Here is a 13754-nt window from a genome sequence, read left to right on the forward strand (position 1 = left end):
ACAACAGCCACAAAGCCCAAATCGCATCTGGCAGCAGAGAGAAAGCACAGGAACACTCTCTGACTAATACCACTGCTGCTGATTGTGCTGAGGCTTCAAGCCTGTGCCTTTTCTGGCTGGGCTGCAGTTCAAACTCTGCTGCTGCAGGATTGGCTCTGGGTCACCCCTGTGATCCAAATCCTTCTGGAAAGCCTGGCTAAACCTTCCCCTCGCTACAAACACAAATCCACTGCAAAAACCACCTGGTCCTGCACTTATTATGAAACCCAGCTCTGGAAAATGTGTCCTCTGCTTCTGATGATGGTGTGGGGCAGAGCACTGACAGTGCTGCATGTAAATTTATCAGTGTGCAATTAATATATTTACATTAGCTTGTAAATATATCAGTGTGTAATTAATATATTTACATTAACTTGTAAATAGATCAGTGCCCCTACAAAAGAATGTCATGAAGAAGTGTGGTGATGAATATATGGGTTGTAGTTGGGCTGGGCTTCATATAGCTTAAAACATTGCCACATTCAGTATTATATTTTCCATTATTAAAAAGCAAACAAACAAACAAACAAACAAACAAAAAAAGTATTAATTTAAACTTGGTTTAAATTTATACTTGGTTTTGAAATTAAATCAGCATAAAACCTATTAAGGTCCTTTGATAGAGTGGGAAAAACACCTTTCTGCAGGCTCTCATGGCAGTGTTGTAACCAGGATCATGTCAGAACACCCTCCCTGTGCCCTTGCACCCTTCCCCTGGCAAGCTCATCCCGAGGAAGTTGAGGAATCCTTGTGAAATAYATAAATACATATATAAATAACAACTGTACTTCATAAATGTGCATTCTTCAATTTTTACATCACGTCTGATGGCCGTCAGGATGATGTAACCACCATCCCAACTCATTAATCTCCTGGTTAACTGCACATTTGCCCTCGCAGTTAATTAAAATGCCAGGCACAGGACCATGCCTTACAGCACCAGGGAGCCAGGAACACCCAGCACCCCAACCCAGCTCTCCCAGTGACTCACTGCACGGCCTGGGGCAGCAAAAACTTCTTTTCTACCCCTGTCTTTTCTAATTCTTGCTCTGATGGAGCCGTGGGGCTCTGCTGGATGTGTTTTCTCAATCAAACAGGCACACAGGAATAGGATGGAACATGCAAACCCYGAAGTGGCACATGACTCACTGTTTACACCCAGCCAGGCAAGGAGACACTCATTAGGGTTAATATTTTAAGCCTTTCTCATCCCAAGGGGCTTCAGACGTTTTTATATATGGATTGACTCAAAGCCTGGGTAAACACAACTCCCACGACACGAGAGCTGCTCGCTGCCACAAGGAGAGGCTCTGTCCCACAGTGGGACATGGTAATTGTGGCACGAGAGAGCAGGGCAGGGGGGATCAGCACCAACAGCCAGGAGGATCACAGAAATGTGGGGTCATTCAGGTGGGAAAAGAGCTCTGGAGTTATTGAGTCCAACCATTAACCAAGGCCACCACTGACCATGCCCCCAAGTGCCACATCCACATGGTTTTAAAATCATGGTGGGGACTCCACCACTGCCCTGGGCAGCTGTGCCAGGGCTGGACAGTCCTTTCTGTGAACAGAACTATCCCACTAYCCCACTCCTCTGTCCCATCCTGAGGCCGTTCCCTCTCCTCCTGTCCCTGTTCCCTGGAGCAGAGCCCGACCCCCCKGSYKKYCCCYYCYKKYMRGGAGTTGTGCAGAGCCACAAGGTCCCCCCTGATCCCCCTTTACTCCAGGCTGAGCCCCTTTCCAGCTCCCTCATCCCCTCCTGGGGCTCCAGACCCTTCCCCAGSTCCATTCCCATCCCTGGACAYRCTCCAGCTCCTCCAGGTCCYTCTTGCAGCACAGGGTCCAAAATTGACCCTGGGATTTAAAGCACAGCACACGTGTTCACCTGATGTGCACCAGCAACATAACTTGAGCCAGGTRAAATAAATGAAATCTGGACAAAACAGCTCTGAAACTGAAAGARCAGGAAGCACAAAACCACCACCAGGCACAGCCACAGCCACAGAGAAATGGAAACCAAGAGACRGCCACAACCAGGAGGTGTTTTGGTTTGAACCTTTTCACCCATGAAATAAGTGAATGCATCTCTATGCTGGCACAGAAAGCAAGCAAATCCCTCTCCTCTGTTCTGTAATCCCCTTGGTTCGTGGCTGGAAAGTCAGGAATTTGCAGGAAGCAGTTTGCAGTTCAATAAACGGATGAAGAGGAGACAAATGTTCTGAGTTCAATTTGTGTTAAACAGCAGCAGATCTCCTCCATGCTTTTTTATTTTTAGGTGGGAAAGGCACAGATGCTGGTATGGGACTCTAATTCAGCTGTAAGTAACTCCAGCAAAACAAGCAACTGCCCAGGGAATTGCATTTCTGCTCTGACTAATGAAACTATTCAGCTTTCAGAGTRCATTATGGCAAAATAAAAACATCGGCCATGAGCATATAAAAATGTAGAGTATCATCTACAATCTAGAAACTGCTTGACTGGGAGCCAAAGAAAACAAAAAAACCCAAGCTGAAGGCATTACAAGCCTCCAAAARTATTTCATCTATAGTTAGAAAAGCAAAACTGAGTTTCCTTATCTAAATATGGAGCATGGGAAGCTTGCAGGAAAAAAAAAGAAGAAAAGGATGAAGTGTTGTTTTGATATGTCACCAGGTTTTCAACTGCCTGGCAAGAGATTGTTGTTATCCCTTAGAAATAAAACAAAAATTAAATTACAGTAAAAAGCAAAAAATAGAATCAAAATAGTAATAAAAAATGTTGGTGCTGGCAGACCCACCCTGTAGAAGTGCATTTTGCTGCATGAGACCAGCACTTTGTCCCCACAGTGAGGGCTACAAGAATCTGAAAGATGGCAGGAAACCACTGCTGCCTAAACTGATGAATAAAAAGGAGTTAAGGCCCAAGCTTTTTACAAATTACTCCATTTCTATGGATCCTGAAGACTTCTGGAAGCAATATGTGGATCTTTCTTAGGCTCTTGAGAGGAAGCAACCTTTATCCAGCGACAGATTTCAAAGTGAAATAGCATTTCAGAAAAGCCACTTACATCTGGCACCCAAGTAGTTTGTTTTTTCAAAATGTAGGCCATTAAAATATTGATGCACAAACAGGAAAGTTTGCTTTCCTGCCTCCTCCAGTTTGTACACACAGGGGAAAAGAGCAAATCCCCTCTGACCACAAAGATACAGATGCTCATTGCCTCAAGAAACCACTAGAGGAGTGAGGGCAGAAGGTCTTGTTGGTTTAAAAGTGCCAAACTAAGTGTTTTTTAACAAGGTGCAGGAGAAACCTGAAGCTGAAGGTTTCAGCTGAAACGCCACCACAAATTAGAGATGGGTCACAACCCCACTGCTGCTGCACCACGCTGGTGCCAAATCCTGTCTGGGATAAAGAGCCAGGAACTGGCCACATTGAGGGAAAAAATCTTCAGGATCTGGCATGACTTCTACGCCACAGGTGTGATTTTGGTGTGTCCTGGCTGGTTTTTAAGCATGTAAAAAGAAGAAACGCCTCAAAAGAAAGCCATTCACCGTGCTCCTCCCTTCAGTGCCAAACCAGACATCAGTTTTSTGGACAGAGCTCAATTTCCAGGGGTGAAAAAGGTCTCCAAGGCAAAAGCCATCTCCACCTTCCACTGCTTCTGGATTCCAGTTTCCATTTGGGTGGGGTTCTTTTATCATTCTGCCCCCATTAACCCTGACACTGTCCATWAAACCACCCCGAAATTCCCTCCCCTCCTGCTGGTGTTTGCTTTTCAGCAGCTGTATCACACATTCTGATTTAACAAGGTAGTTATTTGCCTTGAGATGAATTCCACAGTCCAGCTCTGCCAGCAAAAAGCATCTGCTGCCTTTGGAGTGTTGTGCAATAGTTTTGATGGGTTTCACACTCGCTGCAGTGTCACACGTGCCTCGYAGGACAGATTATTTATTTCACCGGTCCCTGCCTATGCTGCCAAAATCCAAATGTTTTCTAGGGAAGTCTTATAAATTTTGCATGTTTATGCCCAATTATCTGCAACTGTGCTGTTCCTTTGCAGTGCTGTGGTCTCCTTGCTGTGTTTGGAAGGATATTTAGGTTGGATTCATGGCTACCACATCGATTCCAATTTCACTTCCTATTTTCAACACTCCAGCAAACTGTTCTGTGTCACTGCAGACTCAATAAATGCTGTTGCTCTCTTTTATAGACTGTAAAAACAAGCACATTTTAGGAYTGGAACAACAGCCCCAAGGTTTCTGTTCCTCATTGACTGCAAGATGTTTTTCCATGGAGAAGGATTTAATCAAGTTCATCCTTGCTGGTGCCCAGATTTTACCAACCTCTTTCATTTCCTCAGCAAAGCCAAATTAGTTCTGGTAATGTCTTTGGCCAGATGTTCACACCTTAAAGAAAAACAGCATTCAGGCTGCTGCAAAAATCTGAACAGCTTTGGGAATASCAGCTGACAGCCTGATCCCACACTTGGAGCCAGCTCTGTTCCTAACCACAGAGCATTCTTCACCCTTCAGATCCTGCCTTCACATGCCACACAAAAGAAAAGAAGAAAAAAGCCCTTCTGCATCTTTGATGTCACCTTCAAATAATTTATTCCAATGTAAGAATTTGCCTTTTACTTCAGAAAAATTCTTAGGGATGGTTTTCATTACCTTATCTGGATTTTTAAAGGGTGATTTGTACCATCCCATTGACTTCTTTATCCAGAAAATACTTTTCAAATTTGATAAATTATTACCTCTGTGATTTTAAAAAGTCTTTGATGCATCTGAATGACTGCAAGGCATTTCAGTGCAAAAAGGAAAGCTCCAACAGTGAACTTGAAAGAGATATTTTAAAATGTCCCATAAAAGTTCAGTCTGAGAATCAATTCCTCAGCTGACTGGGTTTCCATTTTAAATTTTTTTTRTGAACACATAAAAAGCTGTGTTTCTAACTCTCCAAACGCAGAACAAGCCCTGTTGTGAGAACAGAGGTGCCTCAGGCCTCACCTTGGACTGGGATTTACTGAACCTGGCTGGAAATCTGTGTCTCCCATCCCATTAAACTTTCCCCAAGTCTTCTCCATATTTTCCTGAGCTGCAATGGGAGAGGCCATGGGGAGTAAAACACCCAGGTACGGGGTTGTACAGCTGATAAGATCYTTGCCAAGGGCAGGTCAGACCAATTCCAGCCCTGCTGAGCTGTGGTTTCCATCACAAGCAGCTCAGCTGGATCTATTCCCTTTTTTCCAAGTTTCTTCCAGKTTCTCCCACCTTCGCAGGGAAATTTGGAGCCATTTCCTTCGGATCTCAACATTCAACCCCATGTCTGCTCTTTTCCTCAAAATGATCCATCCCAGCAGTTCCATGCCCCCTCTCTCCTTCTCCGAAGTTCACCTTCCTGCTGCTCCAAATCCTCTCCTTCTCACCTTCCTCTGGTCTGCTCTCCCACCACATTGTTCTTCCAACCTCAAAGCACTTTTCCCTTCACTCTCTGCCATATCCTGCCCATCCTGGAGCTCTTTCCCTTTGCTTTGTGGCTGTTTTTGCTTATTTTAATATAAAAATGCAAAAATAAGCAACCCCACGAAAACAGAAAAAAAACACAACATGGCAAAAGCATTCTGGGTGCTGTTCAGTTTCTCTGCCTCGTTGCTGTTACAAAACTTTTAAAAAAGAAAAAGGTTTTAAGTGATAAAGGTGGCAAGGGAGCAGCAGGAGCTCTTTGCATCTCGGGTCGTCCAAGAGTTCTGCGTCAGGCGTTCGTTCAGACATGAACTCTGGCACAAACACTCCTGACCTCGCTGGGGAATAGGGCTGAGCTCAAACAACGCTGCAAGATCTACACATTTTTGAGTCATGTGTTTCAAATGAAACGTTCTTGCCCCTTAAACTCGGAGGTCAGAACTGACAGACCAAAGGAGGGAAGCCAACAGGAGCAGCAACCCAAACGGTGACATTCAGCTCATTGTGTCTCCATGACGCAGCATTTCCACACAATGTTCCAYTTGCCACGTGTGCAGAACCTCCTGACAGCTTTTCTGCTGTGGCAGGAGGTGCAGGAATGCTGAGAGATGAACATTTGACATGGAGGAAGAGGATGGTTGGGAGGCTGCTCAGAAAACCACTTGTGCTGTAAGAACATCTTCCCAAATGGCTTGAATTTCCATGGTTAAGATGCTCCCTCTCAAGACATTTTCCATTTTATTATCTGCATCAGTGAGGGATAAATGAATCTTCTAAAAGCATTTTATGACTCCAATATGGGCACTCCAGACAGGTGAGCACAAGCAGAACACTCCCATTTCCTCTCTAAGATAGAGTCATATCAGATTTAGTACGTGCAAGCCAGCCAGCAAACTGGTGTTGGTTTTTATTTTGAGGATGTGTTAAAAAGTGCTATTTTGTCACTGAGAGCTGACAAAATTAACTACTACCACACACAAACTCAGCTTTTAAAAATGTGCATCCACCTAGTTCATAAATCCTCTACAGCCCAGCAAACAGCTTGTTTATCCTACAAACCCAAAAACCAGCAATGCTTTTTGGAAAAGAGAATGCCAAATTAGAGCAATAAAATGTGTCTCGCTTTAACGACTCACCTGAGTATCTATTTTAATTAGTGCAATGTCTGCTTTCTCATCAACATCTTTAATTTTTGCTTCATAAGTTTCCCCGTTCTTCAGCTCCACCTTCACCCGGTTYTTGTTGGTGACCACGTGGGCGTTGGTGACGATCAGCCCGTCCTCAGAGACGATGAACCCCGAGCCACTGGCAACAGGAATCTCCCTCTTGGAATAAGGAAGTCTAAAAGACAAGGGAAATAAAATATTTAGTGCTACAAATCACTCCAAATAACACACAGCCAAAAGGAGTTTGGTGGGGTTTAATATTTTAAGATATCTGGTGTTGYTCTCATTAAGAAGATAAAGCACATCCATCTGTTTAACTACTTTCTTTTTTCTCCCCATGACTTTTAAATTATCCTAAATTCTTAAGCATGACAAATATTTATTATCTCAAAACCTCTTTTCTGTTTCATAGCATCAATCAACATTTCTGGCAAGCTGGCAGCCGTTTTCAAGAATTAAAAAAAAAAAAAAAAATTAAGACTGGGCATCTTGTTTACTTGCGAAATAATTCAATGTGAACCACAGCAGGAGCGATCTTCTCCACCACATCTGCAATAAAGTTGTATTTGTGCCTCAGACTGTTCGGATGTTCCTGGCCTGAAATAGAAACAGAGRACATGTCATGAGTTCTTCAAGTGACTGCAGGAGGGTCATTGCAAAACACCTGAATTAAAAAAAGCTCCGAGTGGATCTCTTCCCCTTCCTTGAAACTCATCCACAGCATGACCCCTGGCTGTAGATTTCTCTGCATGGAGGCAGAGTGCTTTATCCTTAGGACAAACTGCCCATGAAAACTGGTCTGGAGGGCACCCCACTGGGCCATGGGGCAGCATGGGTTGATCCCATTCCTCCCCCTGTGGTGCCCAGGGATGGAGGAGCACAGGGYTYGTTCCCTGCCTGCACCRCCCGCTCYCCCTTTGTGAAAGGGATTTTGTACTCAGATGCCTCCATCGCCTCTCTCCTTTTCTGGATGGTCCACTTAGCTTGTATGGTCTCCTTGGATTAAACAAACGAGCTCTGTTCCTCTGCCAAAATCCGCCTTCTTGGAGGTTTTTGAAGTCTCAGGCTGCTRCGTTTGTAAAATGCCGAGGACACCGAGGTCCTGACCCCGAGCAGCTGCTGAGAAAGTTTAACTGGGGTGCAAGGTTGGGCTTCCTTTCCCACCAGTGTCCCCAGATCCTGAGCCAGCAGCTCTGCCTGGCACCCACACCTTCCCCACACCCCACAGATTTACTCCAGGCATCCTTTCCTCTGGTGCCCCCAAAGCCCATCAGCTCCAAAGGGTTGGATCCCACCCTGCTCTGGGGTCACTGAGCCACCCCCAGGGCTGTAAAACAGATATAACACCCGGGGACAATGGGACCACAAAGCTCTGCATTCCTGGGCTGTGCTCGAACAAAAGCTCATGGTCACTGAGTATTCCAGAGGGGCCAGTGGGATTTTCAAAAAATCCACTGGATATCCAGTTCCCATTGTGGCCAACAGAGAACCTGTCTGCACCAGGAGATGTGTAAAAATCTCTGGGAAAAACTCACAGTTCTGACACAACTCCTCCTTCTCAAGCAGCTCAGGGGCAAAACATTCCTCTTTAAAAAATGGGAGCAGCTATGGAAATTGGGAACACCCCAAAGAGTTGTTTTGTATTCTTCAGAGGCAAGAAACACCCTCTGTTTTCACTTCGGTTTTATCTGGTGCCTCCATCTCACGCTCCACAGGCACAAGCCAAGCCTGTGACAGACTTTCAGAGGAGCATTAATGTGTTGTGCTGCTCCCATCCATCTTTGCCATTTGGCCTCTAAATCCGTGCAGAGATTAAAGCCCTAAGCAGCTTGTGGACGCTCTAAGTGCCTTTGACGGTGTACGAGGACGATTTATTTGCAGGATCACAGGGGACGGAGGACTATCCCATAAAACCACCCCAATTCAGAAACCCTGAATGCCCTTTGCAATTGGATAAACCAGAGTGGAAAACCATGCAAATTTTTAAGTACACACTGGAGGCAGTGATGATTTGGGAACAAAATGCCCCCTCTTTGAACACTGTCCAGACCCTGGTTTGATTCAGGGGCGAACACATCCCAGGTGACTTCCAACGCCAACCAGCACACAATGCCCTCAACCCAAACACTATCTGCCAGTTTTTTTCCTTATTTATACCCTGTGAAGTATCTCAAGGGCTTTTAAACACAGCCAGGCACGAGCAGCAGCCACCAACAGTAACCACAAAATCTGTATGCGGTTTTGGAAACGTTTATCTGCTTTACGGAGCAGCAACATCGATCAGGAAACTTTTGTCCTCACCTGTCTTCCTCGAGAGTATTCTGGGCTTTCTGATTCACACATGAGCTGTTGCCCTTGGGCTTTTACCCCACAGAAGCATAAGGGCTTGCTGATCAAAAAAAATATCAATTTACCGAAGGATTTCTATCCTCTGTTGGAAATATTCAGTATTAAACAAGTCACGCYATTGCTGTAAAGCTGACAGCTCTGATGGGGGTGGTTTTGGAAAATTTTTACAATGAGAACTGCAGTCTGGAACTCTCCACTTGCRTTAAATAGGTGCTTGGGCAGATTATCAGATGGGATTAACGTGGTGCTGGGCTAAAACACCACAGGGCACTGCCGCATCCATCGATTCGCTTTTTTGATCACTGCTTATAAAATGATTTCATCTCAGCTGCAGAGCTGTAGACATCCAAAGGTCACATCCTGCCCTTGGGAAAAAAAAAAAATAAAAAAAGAGAGCTCCACGGATGAGGGAACTGCACAGGAAAAGCACCGCTTTTTTTTTTTTTATGCCTTCAATCTTTTTTGCTTTTAGCTACTGAAGAAGAAAAAGGATGCCCAGGCTGTACATGGTGAGACTGCTAATACTTCACCTCAGAGCTGCCCTCCCTTAGAACTGGAGCCTACAAAAGCCAGGATTTCAGAGGCAGCAGTATTCWGTGCATAATCCGCCTCCTCAAACAGTCCCAAACCAAACTGCGGAGCGGAAAAAAAAAATTCAGAATTTCATACTTAAAAAAAGTTAGATAATAAATACTAATTCATGGCATACTGACCCAAAAAAAGCTCCCAGCAGCTGGCCACGCCTGCCTATTGCTTATGTATTAGGAATTCCTGCATTGTGTAACACAGTTTTGCAACTGCTCTTGAACTCCTGCCCGTTTAAATGGAAAACATACCTTTTTAAAGCAAATAAACAACAGCCAAAGTATTATTCTGATGAATTCATTAATTAACGTTAACGAAAATAATTCCTGTCAGCTGGTCTTTACCAACAACATAAAGCCTGAAGGCTGTGCAAGTATTAGCACATTGAAAATTTCTTCTGTCATTGAGATAAAATATAATGGGGGGCATAAAAAAGAGGCCAAAATAAGCATGCATATAATTTGCATATTATGTACATACTCAATGTTCTGTGCAGCTAATCGTTCTTTGAGCCACACAAGGGGGGCTGATCTTTCCTACAAGAAATCCCCACTGTGTGAAATTTTATCTGGGATTTGACCCGAGGCAGAAGCCACTACGTGGAAGCCTAAATTGCCAAAAAAACACCAATATTACAAATTAAATATGAGCAGAGGCTGATTCCTCAGCCACCACAGGGCAGTTTTGAGCCATCACCAGCCACTGTAGAAAACAGCAGTGACACTGAGAACTTCACCAGATATATTTTCCTCTTCTCTCTCACACATATATTTTCCAGCTGAACCAATAGCTCAGATCTTAGCAGAAAATATATGTTTTGGGGTTTTTTGTTTGGGGAAGGATTTCAATTTTTTTTGTGGGGGTGGTGTTGTTTTGGTTTGTTTTTAAATCATTGAGTGTTGGGCTTGAATAAAGCTCTAGTTCCTAAATACCTTCGGGCTCTGACGTTCAGATCTTCCCAGACTGCTCCTCTTTCTATTTATATGCTGTGATTATTGTGTTTTGTAACGTTTTTATTGAACTATTGCACAATGCTCTAAATGCCCACAAGCACAGCTAAGAAACATTTATTAATGACATTATAAAGATGATTGTTGTGAATTCAGTTAATGACTAAAAAAATTTAAAAAATTTAAAAATCAATAAAAGGACTTAAAAAATATAAATAGGTTATAGCATGAAGAATTCCCAAGGCAACTAATTCTTCAAGGGCTTCAAAGGTGTGCTGGCTGCCAGCCCTGAAATGAAAAGGCAAATCTCTGCCAACTGGCATTAACAGGGCTAATAATCAGTAAACAGACTGCTAGGAGAGCAAGACAGAGCACCAAGCCACGAAAAAAAAGCACACCCAGCTGTAAACAACTGAAGTAATTTGGTTTCACAAAGARGAGCCAAAAAGCAAATTAAGATCTGTGTTCTGGTTAGGTCATTACCCAGAGTGGCACCGGTGCAGTGATGCTTACAGCTCACACACGCTGCTTGTGGTGGTTATTTTGGGCTGAAAATAAAAAAAATTCAAAGCTGAAGAGATGCTTTGGAGATAGAAATCTCACCAAAGGAACATCTACCCCTCTGTTGGGAGAGCAGTGTCTGCTGCTCTGGAAGGGCTTCTGGGGCACAGGATCTTCAAACAGAGCTTTGGGCACATCTCAGTCAGACACGGCTTCTTTCACCACCCAGTTTTCAGCTTTTCAAAAAGGGGATTATTCTCTCATTCCTCTTGAAATTCCCACTGACTGAAGTTAGAACCAACACAATCACCCCTTCAATAGTACTTTTTATCTCGGACACAATGACAGGGGGAAAAGGCACATCCCATAAAGTGTCTCCATGCCACCTTCACTGAAGGGCTGAAGTTTATGGGATAATTAATAATATTAAACTGCCCAGGCTGCTGAAAATAGAGGCTTAACAACATATCTAAGACACACACGAGGGTCTGAAAGCACAGCTTGGGTTTGGGATTCTCTGCAGAACGAAACCAAAAGAGCTCCAGCGCTCACGAAACCTCTGGGCTGCCAGAACCGGCGACTACTGACACAAACCACAAACCAAGTTTTGCTTGGAGAACTTCCACCCTCCCAAATAAAAACTCCAACTGCTGGTGTTTGTACAAACTTCCATTCATGCCATAGGAAAACGTTCAAACCTCTGGCTGTGGAGACAAAAAAAAGAAAAAAAGACTCCAGCAAAGGTGCTCAACTGGGGGATGAATTGGCAAACCCTGCTGGAAAGAGAAAAGGGGAAGTGTGGGAATCTGCTGCCACTCTTTCTTTTTTTAAATTACAGGAGACTGCAAGCCTAAATATTCCACTTCCTATTCAAGGATAAATTGTGTAATTCACCAAAAAAAGGGTATTATGCAATGAAAACACTAAGAAAATAAGAAACAACATTCTACGTGTCACAGGCAATTTGCTCAAGAGCAGCTCTGAGGTTATTGGAGGGAATTTTGAGAGGTCTAAACCACAGCACCTTGCTAACAGAGATGCTATTGCATCAGTTATTTTTCCTCCCTGTATAATCCATGGAGAAATTCAAGACATTTCAAAGATTTCTGGGAGGAAACTCTGTATTACTGTGACATTCTTAAAAGCAAAAATATTTTCATAGCCCTAAATAATGGTAGAATAAAATGCTTGAAATCTCTCCCAATGGTAACCTGCATGAATTTGGTCTTCAATTAAAATATTTCCTGCAGCAATTTCCTGCAAAATTAAAGTGAGGATTTCAAGTTCAATTGCTATTTGGCATAAATGCACACGTGCAGAGGRAAAGTAAAGTCCATTTCCATCACCATAATATTTAGATGATCAATTCTTTCTTGGCAGCCYTTAACAAGGACTTTGTATTTTCCCTGCTAATCCAAGAGCATAAAGCCATTCATTTTAATCACCGATTTTAAACAAACCAAAGGCAGCTGCCAAGCTAAACAAAACAGGGAATCTACACAAAGTTCATAGAACAGAACAGCTCTCAAATTAATGGTGACACAGGACAGTTTTCAGAACAATGTGTGGTCGCTTGTGTAACAAAAGCACGTTTGAGTAACAAAATGAAGGTGAAAAAACTCAAGTTTTAATTGATGTTATACTGATACACTACTGGCTGCAAATTAATGCTTGCCCTGAGCAGAGGGAAAGATCTCAGAAAAGCAAATGTAGGATAAGTAAAAGCAGATATTGGCAACACAAGAATGTTACYGATGTCTGKTGTCCCATCCCTGGAAGTGTTTAAGGCTTGGACACTTGYGTTTATAAAACAAGAGAACAACAGAAAATATTTGAATATAACAAAATCGCAACTCAAAGCCTTCAGAGAACTTTGGTGCAATCTTTTTAGCCCAGTTTCTTTGTCAGTGTGAATCAGAGCCCTTTGGCACCCAGTACCAAGGCAATTCAGGATGTTCTTGACACTGAAGATTGGTCAGTGGGCAGACTTCCTCATGCACCATGCCCACAGTTTTTTCCTGGGGAGTTCCTATATAATTTCAGATTTACACTTTACATTTTAGCAGGAACAGGAACTTTTCCACCCACTTATCTACAAAGCAGAACAAGTGGGAAGCGGATCAGATACCAGAATATCTTTGTTACAACTCAGCTGCATGGCTGGATGGTTCWGCAAAGGAGGAACGCCCTGGATGGGTGCAAGCTGTGAAAAGCAATTTGTGCTTTAGTGTCTTAGATTTATTTCAAAAATGGGCATAACCCCGATTTTATCTGATTGGATCAGTCTCGGGCTCTAGCAACCCTTGCAGAACCTCACAGGGAGAAAATACGGATATAAAAACCTCCCAGGAATGCCAGAAATTCCTTTATAAACCAAGTGCACTGGCTGCCCCTGCAGAACASACTCACGATTACAGCAGCAGGGAGCAAAAAGCCACAGACTTTCAAACTGGGGAGAGGCTCAAAGGCAACTGGGTGTCAGCAGGGAGGGCAGGGATCCAGAGAGGAGCGACAGCTCCATCTAAAACAACAGGAAACTGCAATTCCTYCTGTAAACAGCAGCGGTGAGGTGGGAGGGAAGCCAGGCTGTGCAAAAACAGGCAGCCTGGAGCCCTGGGCAGGAGGAACGCGCCGTTCCGGGGCAGCAGTGCCATGTTAGTGCAGAGCTCATGGAGGTGACAAATTAATCACGGGCCAGGAGCTCCCTGACAAAGGCACAG

General features: G+C 43.8%; 1 protein-coding gene across 2 annotated transcripts in view; it reads right to left on the minus strand.

Annotated features, from left to right (window-relative positions):
* HTRA1 (HtrA serine peptidase 1) overlaps positions 1-13754 on the minus strand; it is a 31739-nt gene that overhangs the window by 9484 nt on the left and 8501 nt on the right. For both annotated transcript variants that reach the window (XM_057381147.1, XM_057381146.1), the window contains exons 2-3: positions 7147-7246; positions 6620-6824 (exon numbers count right to left, since the gene is read on the minus strand). In XM_057381147.1, coding sequence (XP_057237130.1) covers positions 6620-6824; positions 7147-7246 — 305 coding nt within the window. The remainder of the gene's footprint in view (positions 1-6619; positions 6825-7146; positions 7247-13754) is intronic.

This window comes from Malurus melanocephalus, unplaced genomic scaffold (assembly GCF_030028575.1).
Source record: "Malurus melanocephalus ecotype Western Australia unplaced genomic scaffold, MMel_1.1 scaffold_494, whole genome shotgun sequence".
NCBI lineage: Eukaryota > Metazoa > Chordata > Aves > Passeriformes > Maluridae > Malurus > Malurus melanocephalus.